Genomic DNA, 12375 nt, shown 5'->3' on the forward strand with positions numbered 1-12375 from the left:
TATAAAGTACACTTTACACTGTATTCTCCTGTAAATTACAGCTGTAATTTCTTCAACATTTGTGCTGTTTATGTTCTGTATGACTACGGTAAACACAGTACAATGCTAGAATCCAAAGTTATTCATTTCATTCATTGATTATCTGTAACCGCTTATCCAGTTCAGGGTCGCAGTGTGTTCAGAGCCTACTTGGAATCATTGGGCGCAAGGCGGGAATACACCCTGGAGGGGGCGCCAGTCCTTCACAGGGCAACACACACACATTCACTCACACCTACAGACACTTTTGAGTCACCAATCCACCCACTAACGTGTGTTTTTGGACCATGGGAGTAAAACAGAGCACCCAGAGTAAACCCACACGGACAGGGAGAACACACCACACTCCTCACAGACAGTCACTCGCAGCAGGACTTGAACCCACAACCTCCAGGTCCCTGGAGCTGTGTGACTGCGACACTACCTGCTGCGCCACTGTTATTGCTGTATAATATTACAGTATATAACTGTGTTGTCTTTAGGGTAAAGTCTTGTTCATAACAGAGATAACACGTTATTGACTTTGAAACAAATTCCACAGTAGCATATATTAATTGTACAAGCAGCATTGGAATTCTTATTTTTAACTAATATAACATGGTGATCTACTGTATGTACTTTCCTGCTGGGAGAGCTTCAGCTAAATTTAACACAACTATTGGTCACAATATTCATATTTGTTTTAACTTATGTCTTTAAGAAAAAAATATGGACATAATCCAAAATTGAGTTTTAATAAATTTAAAACACTACATTTATATCAATTTATAACTGAATCCCTAAACATAATGCACATGTGACCTGTAGAGTTCTATAACTTTTTTGGATTAAAAAGTGATGATGCCATCAAACCATGAGGCCCTGTTTGCACAGTAGTGGACTGATGCTGTTTAAATGTGTTATAAACATTAATTTATTTGTGTGAAGTGTGGTCACACTCACTCTGTAAGTGGACAGGTCGATGCGCAGAGAGTTATGGAGCTGATCCAGAAGCCTGATGAAGCGCTCTCTCTGTCACAATACACAGATACACAAATAGTCAACTCCAATAAAGAAACAAACAAACATTTTCAAGTCCAATATTATTTTGTTAAAAAAAAAAATAAAAAATTGACTTACATTAAATGATATCATATCATGAAAACAGCTTACATTAAATAAAATACTAAACGATTCAAGTTTTACAAACTGTTCTATTGTTCTGAAAGTTGTAAATACAAAGACATGAATGGCTGACATTTCTCATAAAAAAAAAGAAGCCCCTGTGCTATTACCGCCACATGCTAGAGAAACCCCAGTATGTTAAGCATGATCTGAAGGAATTACTTTACGTTCATGTTCAGTGTAGTTATATGTGGTGTGTGTGTGTGTGTGTGTGCATGGGTATGTGTATATTCATACAGCAGAAACTCTGACTCAGGAACCTTGACAGCATAATCATATCTTAGTGTTTGCTTCTCAGTGTTTTTGTCTTCTCTCAGAGAATGTTGCATTGTGGGATTTTACTTCTGTATGGGATGCCCCTGACCTACGGATCCTCCCACGCATTGTTCAGCATCATGCAATAACGTGTTCTTCTGCTCCAGCTCAGGTCCCCAAGCCCTGAAGGGCCGATCTTAAGAACGTTTGTGTTTGTGTGTGTGTGTAGAAGTAAATAATCAAATATCAGCAATGCATTTTAACCCAAATAGATGGTGAGATATCAAAGTCAACAGTCACAGTGCTGAGTATTTATATATATAAGCATTTACCATTTTGTAATGTTGTCATTCCTTTTCACACTAAAGAAAGACATTTAGTGGCATAAGACAAAGTTATGAAGCAGTTCTGAAAATCCTCCAAATTGCTTGATACATTTAATTATGTTATACACCATGGAAGGTGAAATATCCTAAATAAGCTTCTATCCCATTTGTCAGCGAAATGGAGATCCGTAGCTCATTTGTGCTGCTACAGCACTTGGCATATACTGGATACAGTTTTAAATCAGATCATTATTTCATTATTCTACTATGTTAATAGCCATCATTTTTGCCCATCACAACTTTTTGGAATGTGTTGCAAGCCTGAATGACAGGAATATATGTATATCTATAAACGAATTAAAGTTGACCAATAAAAAAAATGTATTAATATTTCATACTCTCAGAAAAACTCACTGGGGTATATATATATATAATTCACTAATTTTAAGGGATGTGAAACAGAGAGGACATATATGGTACCTGTGTCCATGTTTGAGTGTGTGTATACTTTACCCCGAAGTTGGAGGCAGAGAAGCGATCGCTGGCAGAGACACTGGTGGCTGACGTCGGGTGAGCGAAAAATGCGTTAATGTTGGCCAAAAGATTGCTCATTACTGCAGGCACTCCAGTTAACATATACTTAGATGAAAGACATGCAAAATGACTGAGAGAGAGAGAGAGAGAGGTATAAGACAGAGAATGAGCAGGAGAGAGAGAAGAATGAGAGATTGGAGAAACAAGATAAAACATGATGAGAAGCATGTATGCTATTCTCTGACACACATCTCTGTCTGTTTATTACCATGCATGTACACAAAATCACAGGCACACACACACACACACACACAGAAGCACACAGGCACGCACACACACAAAGCAATGAATAAAAGAGCGTGACCCGTTCAATCTATTATTCATTTATGCAGTAAAAGTCAGTAATGAGCTCAATAGTTCAACGGTTGAGTGAAAAGAAGCTTGAATACACTAAACATTCTAACAGATTGTTTAAACACACACACACACACACACACTCACACAGGCTTTTAAAAGCACTAAGCTCTTTCCATTTGTGACATGACCTGTCCTAATTTGCCCTCTTTATTAAAAGTATGGGTTTTCTGTGCCTTTTTTAAAGTCCCAGTGACTACACTTTTTTTACCTTTTAAGTTTTTAACACAGACGTCTATTAAATTCAAATTTAATCTAATTTCAGTTGATCACTATATTGCAAAGTAAGGTTTGCCTTCCATCTGAGACAGAAAGAGCAGACTGCACAAACAAGAGTCACTAGGGCAAGACTTGTAACACAAGTGGTTGCTAAGGGTCTCTGCCACACACACACACATACACACACACACAGCTCTTACGTCATGGCCTGGTAGATGGACTCAATGCCATAGCGCATGGCAAACTCATCAACAATTTCCTGCTCCACCTCGTCAAAATACACCTTCCATGCATCATCACCACGGGCAGCTGGCAACTTCACCATTCCATCAGCATTCATCAAATAGTGGAAGATATTCTACCAGAGAGAGGTTATAATGTAGAGTACACAGATACAGTGTGCATGTATGTGTGCATGTGTGTGTGTGTTTGTGTGTGTTTGTGTTTATACCTCATGTAAGCAGGTATATTGTATGTGATAAGGTGCAACTTTTTCTTCTCCTTTAATCTCCACACTGATCTGCAGCCTGAGAGCTCCAGATACAGCTGACTTATCTGTACGCTTCTCTGTGAATACAAAGTTCTAATTGTGTTACATATTCTTAGCATACATGGGGGAGAGCACTAATACACACATGCACTCACAAATACACAATACAAAGTAAACAAAGTTACTTTTTTTGAGAAAGTCGCATTACTTTTACTGTAATCACTGCAATAGCATACTTCAATGGTTTTACCAAAGTAGCAGTACTTTTAGGATACTCTACACACTATCCACTCTACACACTATCCACTCTACACATCAAGAAGGACGATTAACCGTGTATCTCCAAAATGGTAAATTGTATGTATGCTTAAGTAAGGAGTATTTTTACAATGAGACTTTTAATTCCATTTTAATTGGCCTATTCAACCTGAAATATTGACACCATGGTAAGGGCATGTTGCTTTATTAAATGATGTTGAAAAATAAAACAGGACAAGTTTGAGTTTGGATGGAATACGACACGTCATTTCAACTGGAACGTATCCAAAATGCTGCAGAATTCTCATGAATTTTAATAAAGAACGATAACAGAGGAGTGTTCTGCACTGTAGACGAAACAAGAGAACTCAGACAGGGACAGAGAGGGAGAGAGAGGAAAAGAGCATTTGAAGTTAGCATGGGTGCATGACATATATTCAAATCACCAGACTTCATGTTCAGAATTCTAAACGTTTCATCACATGAAGATTGACGTTTGTGTAAGAAATTGTAAGACAGTTACTCTAAAGCTCTTTACATTTTGTTACCCTGCCTTTAAGACTGGCCTCTGTAAATTGGCTCTGTTCTGACTGCCTGAATCCGAGCTGTAACTCTAACACAATAAATCGACAGGGATAAATTCCTGCTGGTGGAATAGCATGATAAATGTACATATATTTTGTAAAATCTGGAGGAGAATTCTGTCAAACACCAACTCAGTAAACTATTTTGTTACATCAGCTCATCTTACTTGGAGAACACCAACTGCTGAATTTGTAATGTCTGCAGAATTTCCATTAGTCCAATTATCATGAAATGTCTGCACTATGTAAAAAATATTTTCAAATTACATTCGAAGAGCTTAGTGTCAAAAATTGAAAGCTTTTTTCCTGGAAGGGACAATATTCACCCACTTACCCACCCACCCTTACACACACACACACACACACATACATAGAATGTAGGATGTAACCCACCTAGGTTGTACCAGACATCCATCTCTCCGCTGAGCGTCCGAACTTCGATCATGCTCTGACCCAGAAAATCATCTGACTCTCGTTTCAGCCTCTGCTTCACTCTGGATTTTATATCATCATCCTCATCCCACACGCGCACCTTTATACGGTCTGAAGAATTATGGCACTCACTGAATATGAAAGGGACAGAGCGAGAGAAAGATAAATAGTTAGAGATATAGATAGAAGAAGAAATAATAGAGAAAGAAACAAATTAAGAAAAAACAGACTTGCAGAAATGAAGTAGAAATTATTTTTATAATCTTTTGTAAAAGATTTGATTTTCTAAAGTAAGAATGTTCTGCTGTGTTTGAGCTGGACACTTGGCCATGTTTTTTTGTAAATAATTCATTGAGGGCTCAGCCTCAGCAGACACTGCCAGGTTGAGTTCTGCTGGGTTTTGCTGGAACACAGTTGCACAATCCAGGTCATGGCTGTAATTTTGAGCTGGAAAAGGCTTCAGCCTGGCCTGTGACTCTGCAGAGATCAGAAGAACTCACTGCAGGGAAACAGGAGATTTCTGCAGAATTATTCAGAGACTCAATACTGAAGCCATCAGCATAAACACATCCACAATAAGTCAACTAGTTTAACAGCTGTCAAATCCATTACGAGATAAAAAAAATCTAGAAAATTTAAATGTAGCTTATAATGCTTTAAAGTGTTTACACAAATCAGTTATACTGACAGAGTGGGGCAATGTAGCTTTACAGTTTTTAATTAAAAGTGCGCTATAATACTCTGTAATACTTTGTTACAATTAACTACACAGTCTTTTTGACAGATTTTACATAGATTTTGATTCCGTTTGGAAGAGCTACACATTGACTTTCTATTTTTTCTTTGAGGTTCTTTTAAGAAATTATTGCTTATTCCAAGAATTTAGCTACTTAACATCAGTAATTAATCTGTAGTAAACTCAAGGTTATGTAATTTGCAGTGATTAAATCTTCTGAAATTATGAAAGCGACTCACAAGTTGAAGGTCTCCTCCCAGACTGGGTTGAGGTTGCCGTAGATGGTCTTGGTTCTCTTCTTGGTCTTTCCCACCTGCACCGTTACATACGGATCACTGGAGCCTGTTCGGTCTTTAGCCTGCAGACCCTGAGCACTCACCACTACACACACACACACACACACACGCCCCACAGAGTCTCAGTTACTAATGTGAGGTTTCTTACTGAACCAAAAGTGGATAAATAGATGCTTGGCTAATGAAATTGATAATATGGAAAACATATATTATAAATAATGTTCTGCACTTCTTGGTTTAACTTTGTAAAAATGTTGTATAATAATAATAATACACCTCCACAAGAATTCCATAAGTGAGCTATTTTTCACGAGTGACAAAGCAATGTAAGAACAAAAAGAAGTAAGCTGGACACCTGCCAGCATTACTGATCAGACACTTTTATACAAATGTGTCTAAAATGACTATTACCCATAGAATCAGTGTCTGAGTAATGGTTTCAAACGAAACATAAATGACAGTTTGGGATAATGGAAGCAGCATTAGTTGAGAATCTGGACACCAGAGTGGACGCGTGGATAAAAGCTCAGTATGATTCCTCAGTAATCAACTGGAGATAAGAGGCACTCACAGCAGGAGACAAACACTTTCGCACACAGACATCAAACACAATAGACAACAAATCCAACTTTCAAATCATCCTCCAGCATTTACTTCAAGAGGAAAATCTCTCTGAAGGGAGGCATGGTGGCACAGCAGGTAGTGTCGCAGTCACAGAGCCCCAGGGACCTGGAGGTTGCAGGTTCAAGTCTCACTCAGGGTGACTGTCTGTGAGGAATTTGGTGTGTTCTCCCTGTGTCTGTGTGGGTTTCCTCCCATAGTCCAAAAATACACGTTGGCAGGTGGATTGGCAACTCAAATGTGTCCATAGATGTGAGTTATTTCATTACTGTTAAATGACACAGACTATATGCCTAAATGTTTGTAGGTACCTGTATAACTAGTGAATAACACTACTTTTTTTAAGGCTAAACCCTTGTGCATATTGTTGCTGTCCAAAACTGGTGAATGGATCATTAGAAATGCTCCAAAATTACTTGGAATATTATTTTGACTTCCACTGAAAGCTAAGACTTTTTTCCTTCTCCTGTTTGGGACATACACGTTTACTTGTTCGGAGGGCAACAAAATGTTTGCACAGAAAAGCATGAAATGAAAGACTCTTGGTGTCATGACTGGTGTCCCTTCTCTTCCTTTTAGCCTAGTGATTTGTCTAGTTTTGTTTTTGCCTTTTTTCTAGATTCTAGAGTGACATCACTGGGTGCGGCCCACAGAATAGGCAAACACAGAGAAGCCTATCAAAGCTGAACTATGTTCCTGAAGAAGGTCTTACAGGTAGGAAGGGGCAAGATTATTTAAGGCGTTGTACGTGAGTAACAGGAATTTAAACTGAATGGGGCATTTAACAGGGAGCCAGTGAAGATTATAAAGGACAGGTGTAATGTGTTGTTTTGAGTAGACTAAAGAGAGTTTAGTCTGTTTCTGTTGTTGGTTTCGTTAGCCTTGATTTGGGCTCAGTCCTTATTCGTTCCTTCTTCGTTGTTGTTATTGTCTTATTGTGTTATCCTCATCCTGTTTATGTTTTGTCACTTCACTGGTTTTGTTTGGCTCTCTTCTGTCCATGTGTGAATTCATTTAACAAGCAGCTATGCATTTACATCCGTCTCATGCTTCCCTGCGTAACACCCTGACACCAGGGCAGCTGGACATGAGCCTAAAGTCACAATGACAAATCCAAGTGTGTGCTAGAGTGATTTAAAGTGCTTGAATTTCATCACTTTAAGGTTCATCCATTCAGCTGTGCACAAGTAGCTTGTATAATGTACATAGAAAAGCATGATTATAAAATGGGACACTTGAAGGCTACCATAGCCAATGCAAAGTTGCAGAGCAGTGGAACTGTTTCAGCCCAATAATCAGATGAGTAGAAGCTAAAATATTAAGCAAACTAATTAATAAACTAACTAGTGTATATTTTCTAGATTTTTCATTTAGTTACCTGTGATGAAGATTTTGGCTGACCACTTGGAGGTTCCATCGAGGATGGTCTGCTTGATGTTTTTCATCTGTTGAGCATGATGCAGTTTGGTTACATTGAAAACATTTCTGATGACTTCAAAGATCTCAGGCTTGTTTCTCTCACGGATCTTCATCCGGTCCTTCATTGCAGAGATAATGCTCTGAGTTCGATCCTCAGCTCCTGTCTTACTGCATTTCTCTGCCGCTCCTTATAAGAGATAAGGCATTTTAATGAAAATTATATCTCCCCAAAAATTTTCCCACAACTGGTGTATGTGTATATATGTGTATATATGTGTGTGTGTGTGTGTGTGTGTGTGTGTGTGTGTGTGTGTGTATGTGTGTGTCTCACTCTGCAGACAGTCTGCATTGAGGAGCTCCTGGCACTTCTCGTGGCATTTGATCCCACACTCAGAGCAACGCAGGCCCTGGCGAGCAATGCCCCATAGCAGCCCCTCACACTCAAAGCAGTAGGTGGGGGTGGTAGCCGTCCATACTTCCAGATTGTGAGGAGTGGTACAAGAGATGGGGTAGATTAGAGCTGCCAGCGTCTTCTTATATGCATGGTTCTTCTGTAATACACACACACACACACACACACACAAAACAATTCTATTTCTCTTGTTTCATGTTTTACTCTTTTCAAATTCCTAACCATCGCAATTTCAAGGCTGACAATGAAAATACAACTATAAGTCTTGCCAATAAAAGAGAAAGATGAAAAAAGGAAAAATGACACAGAGAGAAAGTGTGCAAAAGGAGAGAGAGAGAGAGAGAGAGAGAGAGAGAGAGAGAGAGAGATGAAAAGATGATCTCAAGGCAAAGAACTAAGATTCAGTAGGTGTTGTGGGGGCTGTTAAAAAGAGGATTATAAAAGCACATATCTGGCAACCAGACAACCTTCAATTTTTCCTCCAGAGATTAATTATCTTTCCCAAAAGTCACACAGTTACTTACATCATTAAAACACACACAGGGAAATTCTTTTATTCAGCTTCATTTCATATTGGTTCAGTTCAGTTTCATTTCAGTTCAGTTCATTTCAATCAATCATGCATTTATTCAATTATGCACTGATCTTCTGTAAAGGTGCCATATAGATGAGGGTTGTGGCAGGTCCAGGGTCTGGATTAATATGGTGGTGATATGTAGGTACAAACCCTGGGCAGGGCACCAGATCACCATAGGGCTAGTTTATTTAATTAATTTCAGTCTAAATCCATTAAATGCAGCATTTAGTTTGGGTTTTTTGTTTTTTCTTTTATAAAACATGGAGAACAAACACAGCTGCTAAGTAGCGTCCGTAAGCTTCATTACAACCTCCAATTTAAAAACAAAGAACTGAACAAAGTAGAGAACCTGTCTCTAATGTCTGATAACATCTGGAGTAAAATGGGAGTAACTATGTACATGTAATAATAGGAAAGCCGTGTCTATGTTAATCTGTGTGTGGGTGTTGTGTGTCTTACCAGCTCTTCATCTTTAAGTGAAGACTGAGAATGCAGAGCATATGACAAACCAGCCTTTCTTGACTGAACCAAAGACTAAGAAAGAAAGAAAGAGTGAAAGGACAAGAGAGAGTGAATGAGAGAGAGAATGAGCCATTATTTCGACATAAAAAACTTCATGAATCCGCATGTAACAGAGAGGAAAAAAGCACATGAATTTGCCTGGAAACAAATGTTTCCATTCTTGTTAATAAAGATGTTAATGTGAGCGAAGTGTTTATGTTAAATGGTATGTTTAGAATATGATAAAGTATCATACGTTTAAAGACATAAATGTATTCAGTTCAGTTTAACTGAGTTTAAAATAGTTTAGTCTGATATGGTTCATTTTTGTATTATTTTTGTTTTTAGATTTTCTTTCTGAAGATGTTGAGTCACGCTGGGGTCTGTTATTTGTGAGTTTTGTGTGTGTGTGTGTGTGTGTGTGTGTTTGTTTGTGAGAGAGTGAGAGAAAGAGAGAGAGAGAGAGAGAGAGAGAGAGAGAGAGAGAGAGAGAGAGAGAGAGAGAGAGAGAGAGAGAGAGAGAGAGAGAGAGAGAGAGAGAGAGAGAGTCTTGTTTCTGTGCTGATAAGGTGCTAAGGTGAGATGTTGGTTAATTTTTAATACACTGAGGCAACCAAATAAAATATTTGGCTTAAGGTGCAAAGGCTAACATAATTTTTAAATTCTTTCACTTTTATTTTTAACGTATTTTTGGATGCTTCATTACAGTGCCTGAAAAACCCTAAAATACTATTCCTCATCCTTATTATTGTAACTGCTGCCAGACACGGGGCAGGGCTGGGAATCATTGGGGAATTCCTGTTATGTGCTGCATTTTTTTAGGGGTTATTTTGGGGATTTATCTTTTGTTACCTTGTTGTTGTTGTTGTTGTTGTTGCCTTCTTGTTGTTGATCCTCATATAAGTGTGAGGGTGGATAAGTTGCTTGTTTTGCAATTCTCATCTTCCAATTTTCAATTAATATTATTATAATAATTATTATTACTCATCTATTTCTCGTCTCTTCTTTCTCCCTCTCGCCCCTCACATGGTTCATGTTTCTCACAAAAGTTGTCAAACATTTCTATCACACCCACACTTTCAGGTCTTTTCAAAATCTTCATTATATGTGTCTTGTTCCATGCTAAGGGCTGTTTTAGTTTCTCCTGTAAGCTTTGTTTTTATTAAAGTGAAAAAGTTTTTTTTTTTCACCGGAGATTGCTCACTGAAAAGAACACTGGAACTGTGAGGAAAATTTTAAAATCACAAATGCCACATTTCCATTGCTTGGTACCTACTCAATGTACATCTCCTCAGCTCAGCTATATGTGTTTTTGTGACCTGGTCACTGGTCGCTTCCACCAGCACAGCTAGTGTGTGCTGAATGTCTCTCTGCATTTCATGGGTTCATGGTTGTTGACAAGTATTTCTTTTCAATCAATGCTCTACAGGTCTACACATCATCTTTAGTTCCTACTCGTCTCACATGGAACCATGAGCAAACAGGGACTAAAAAACTACCCAATTCCAGGTAGCAGAAAAGAAAAGTGAAAAAGCCAAGTACAGCCTAATCAAGTCAGATAGCTACCATGAAGTGGAAAAGCTCCAATACATAAACATAACTCAGATTGTGGATTTAATGAGATCTGTTTTTTCTGTGGAAAGATGTCATTAGACACAGCAGCTATTCAATGAACGCTGCAGTTTAATGCAACAGTATTCACTCAATTAATTTTTTTTCATCTTTCATGACAGCTCTGCAATCAGCTGATGAGCTGAACCAGACTTGCAGATTAAAAAATACACTGGAGATAGATGTAGTTGTGTAATATCACTTGAAAGAACTTCTTCTGTAGAACAATTTTAACAACTAAAAAACTAAAGGAAAAAATATGGTCTTCATCCACATATCACCTAGATCAATCCCTCAGTCTGACCCTGACTGTGTCCCTGACATTTGTTGTTCTATTTTCCCAAAATGACTAAAGGTTTCTGGACACCTGTTTGTCAAGCATTGCTTGTGAAATAAGGGGTGCCTCTTTGTTGCAGTAACACCTTCTACTCTTCTGAAAAGATTTTTCTAAATGCTGGAATACTGTTGTGAAAATTTGATGGCAGCCAAAAGTGCATTAGTGAGGTTTAATATTGTTGTTGGGTGATTAGTTCTGGCAGTCTAACTCATCCTAAATGTACTGGATAAAGCACCATCACTCCAGAGAACAGTTTCACTGCCCCACAGCGCAATGCCAGGGGCTTAATATCCATCTGGCAAAGTCCAGGCATTAGGCGTGATGAGTTAAATGGCTGAAACCTCCTACTTATCTATGAAGATTATGCAATGTATAAACTGTGTGCGCACAACTGAACAGGGGCACCTTGAAATGAAATATGCACTTTATATCTGGTGTCTGCAAACTCTTCCACATATAATGTATGTGTCATATCCAACTTACCATAGCCTGAAGAGTCCCCAATAAAGCAACAGGAAAAGATAGAGTAGCAGAAAAAAAGATAAAAGCTGATTGTAATACAATTATAAGAAAAACTTGCTGAGACAATAATGTGCATTGTATTAAAAGTATTTAAAAAATTGGTTCAGCATATAATCCAGTGGTTTTCAAAAATGGATTACAACAATATAAGTATGAGAGTTTTAACATTTATTTGCATAAATAGAACTTATTTATCACAAGCTTTTATATATATATATATATATATATATATATATATATATATATATATATATATATATATATATATATATATATATGTTTTTTTTTTGGCTCATTTTTGTCATATGGAATTTAACCAATATTTTCATTTTGGTTCCGTGGCTATGAACAGAATATTTCTGTAAATACTTTGGGTCATTATTTTTACAAACAAGGATATTACTGTGTTATATTTGTGATTTAATCACATCATTTTGTGGTCATGGGTTCCTAAAGCCCAGGAGTCCAAACATTGTATTTTAAAGTTTGTCATTTTTAATAATGTGTTATTTGTTGCAGTAAAAGTGTGAGGTTCTCACCACATCGCTGACAAGAGGAACCGGCCTTTTCTTACGCAGGTCAGGCATGCTGTCAATACCAAATATACCGCCTCCACTACACACACACA

The 12375-nt window shown here is 37.8% G+C and overlaps 1 protein-coding gene across 1 annotated transcript in view; it reads right to left on the reverse strand.

The window, feature by feature from the left end:
• LOC136676408 (protein unc-13 homolog B-like) overlaps positions 1-12375 on the reverse strand; it is a 56732-nt gene that overhangs the window by 26048 nt on the left and 18309 nt on the right. The window contains exons 6-16 of the mRNA XM_066653405.1: positions 12287-12362; positions 11709-11714; positions 9236-9310; positions 8119-8338; positions 7747-7974; positions 5691-5832; positions 4677-4846; positions 3403-3518; positions 3152-3309; positions 2298-2448; positions 982-1050 (exon numbers count right to left, since the gene is read on the reverse strand). Of these exons, the coding sequence (XP_066509502.1) occupies positions 982-1050; positions 2298-2448; positions 3152-3309; positions 3403-3518; positions 4677-4846; positions 5691-5832; positions 7747-7974; positions 8119-8338; positions 9236-9310; positions 11709-11714; positions 12287-12362 (1411 nt within the window). The remainder of the gene's footprint in view (positions 1-981; positions 1051-2297; positions 2449-3151; positions 3310-3402; positions 3519-4676; positions 4847-5690; positions 5833-7746; positions 7975-8118; positions 8339-9235; positions 9311-11708; positions 11715-12286; positions 12363-12375) is intronic.

This window comes from Hoplias malabaricus, chromosome X2 (assembly GCF_029633855.1).
Source record: "Hoplias malabaricus isolate fHopMal1 chromosome X2, fHopMal1.hap1, whole genome shotgun sequence".
Lineage (NCBI taxonomy): Eukaryota > Metazoa > Chordata > Actinopteri > Characiformes > Erythrinidae > Hoplias > Hoplias malabaricus.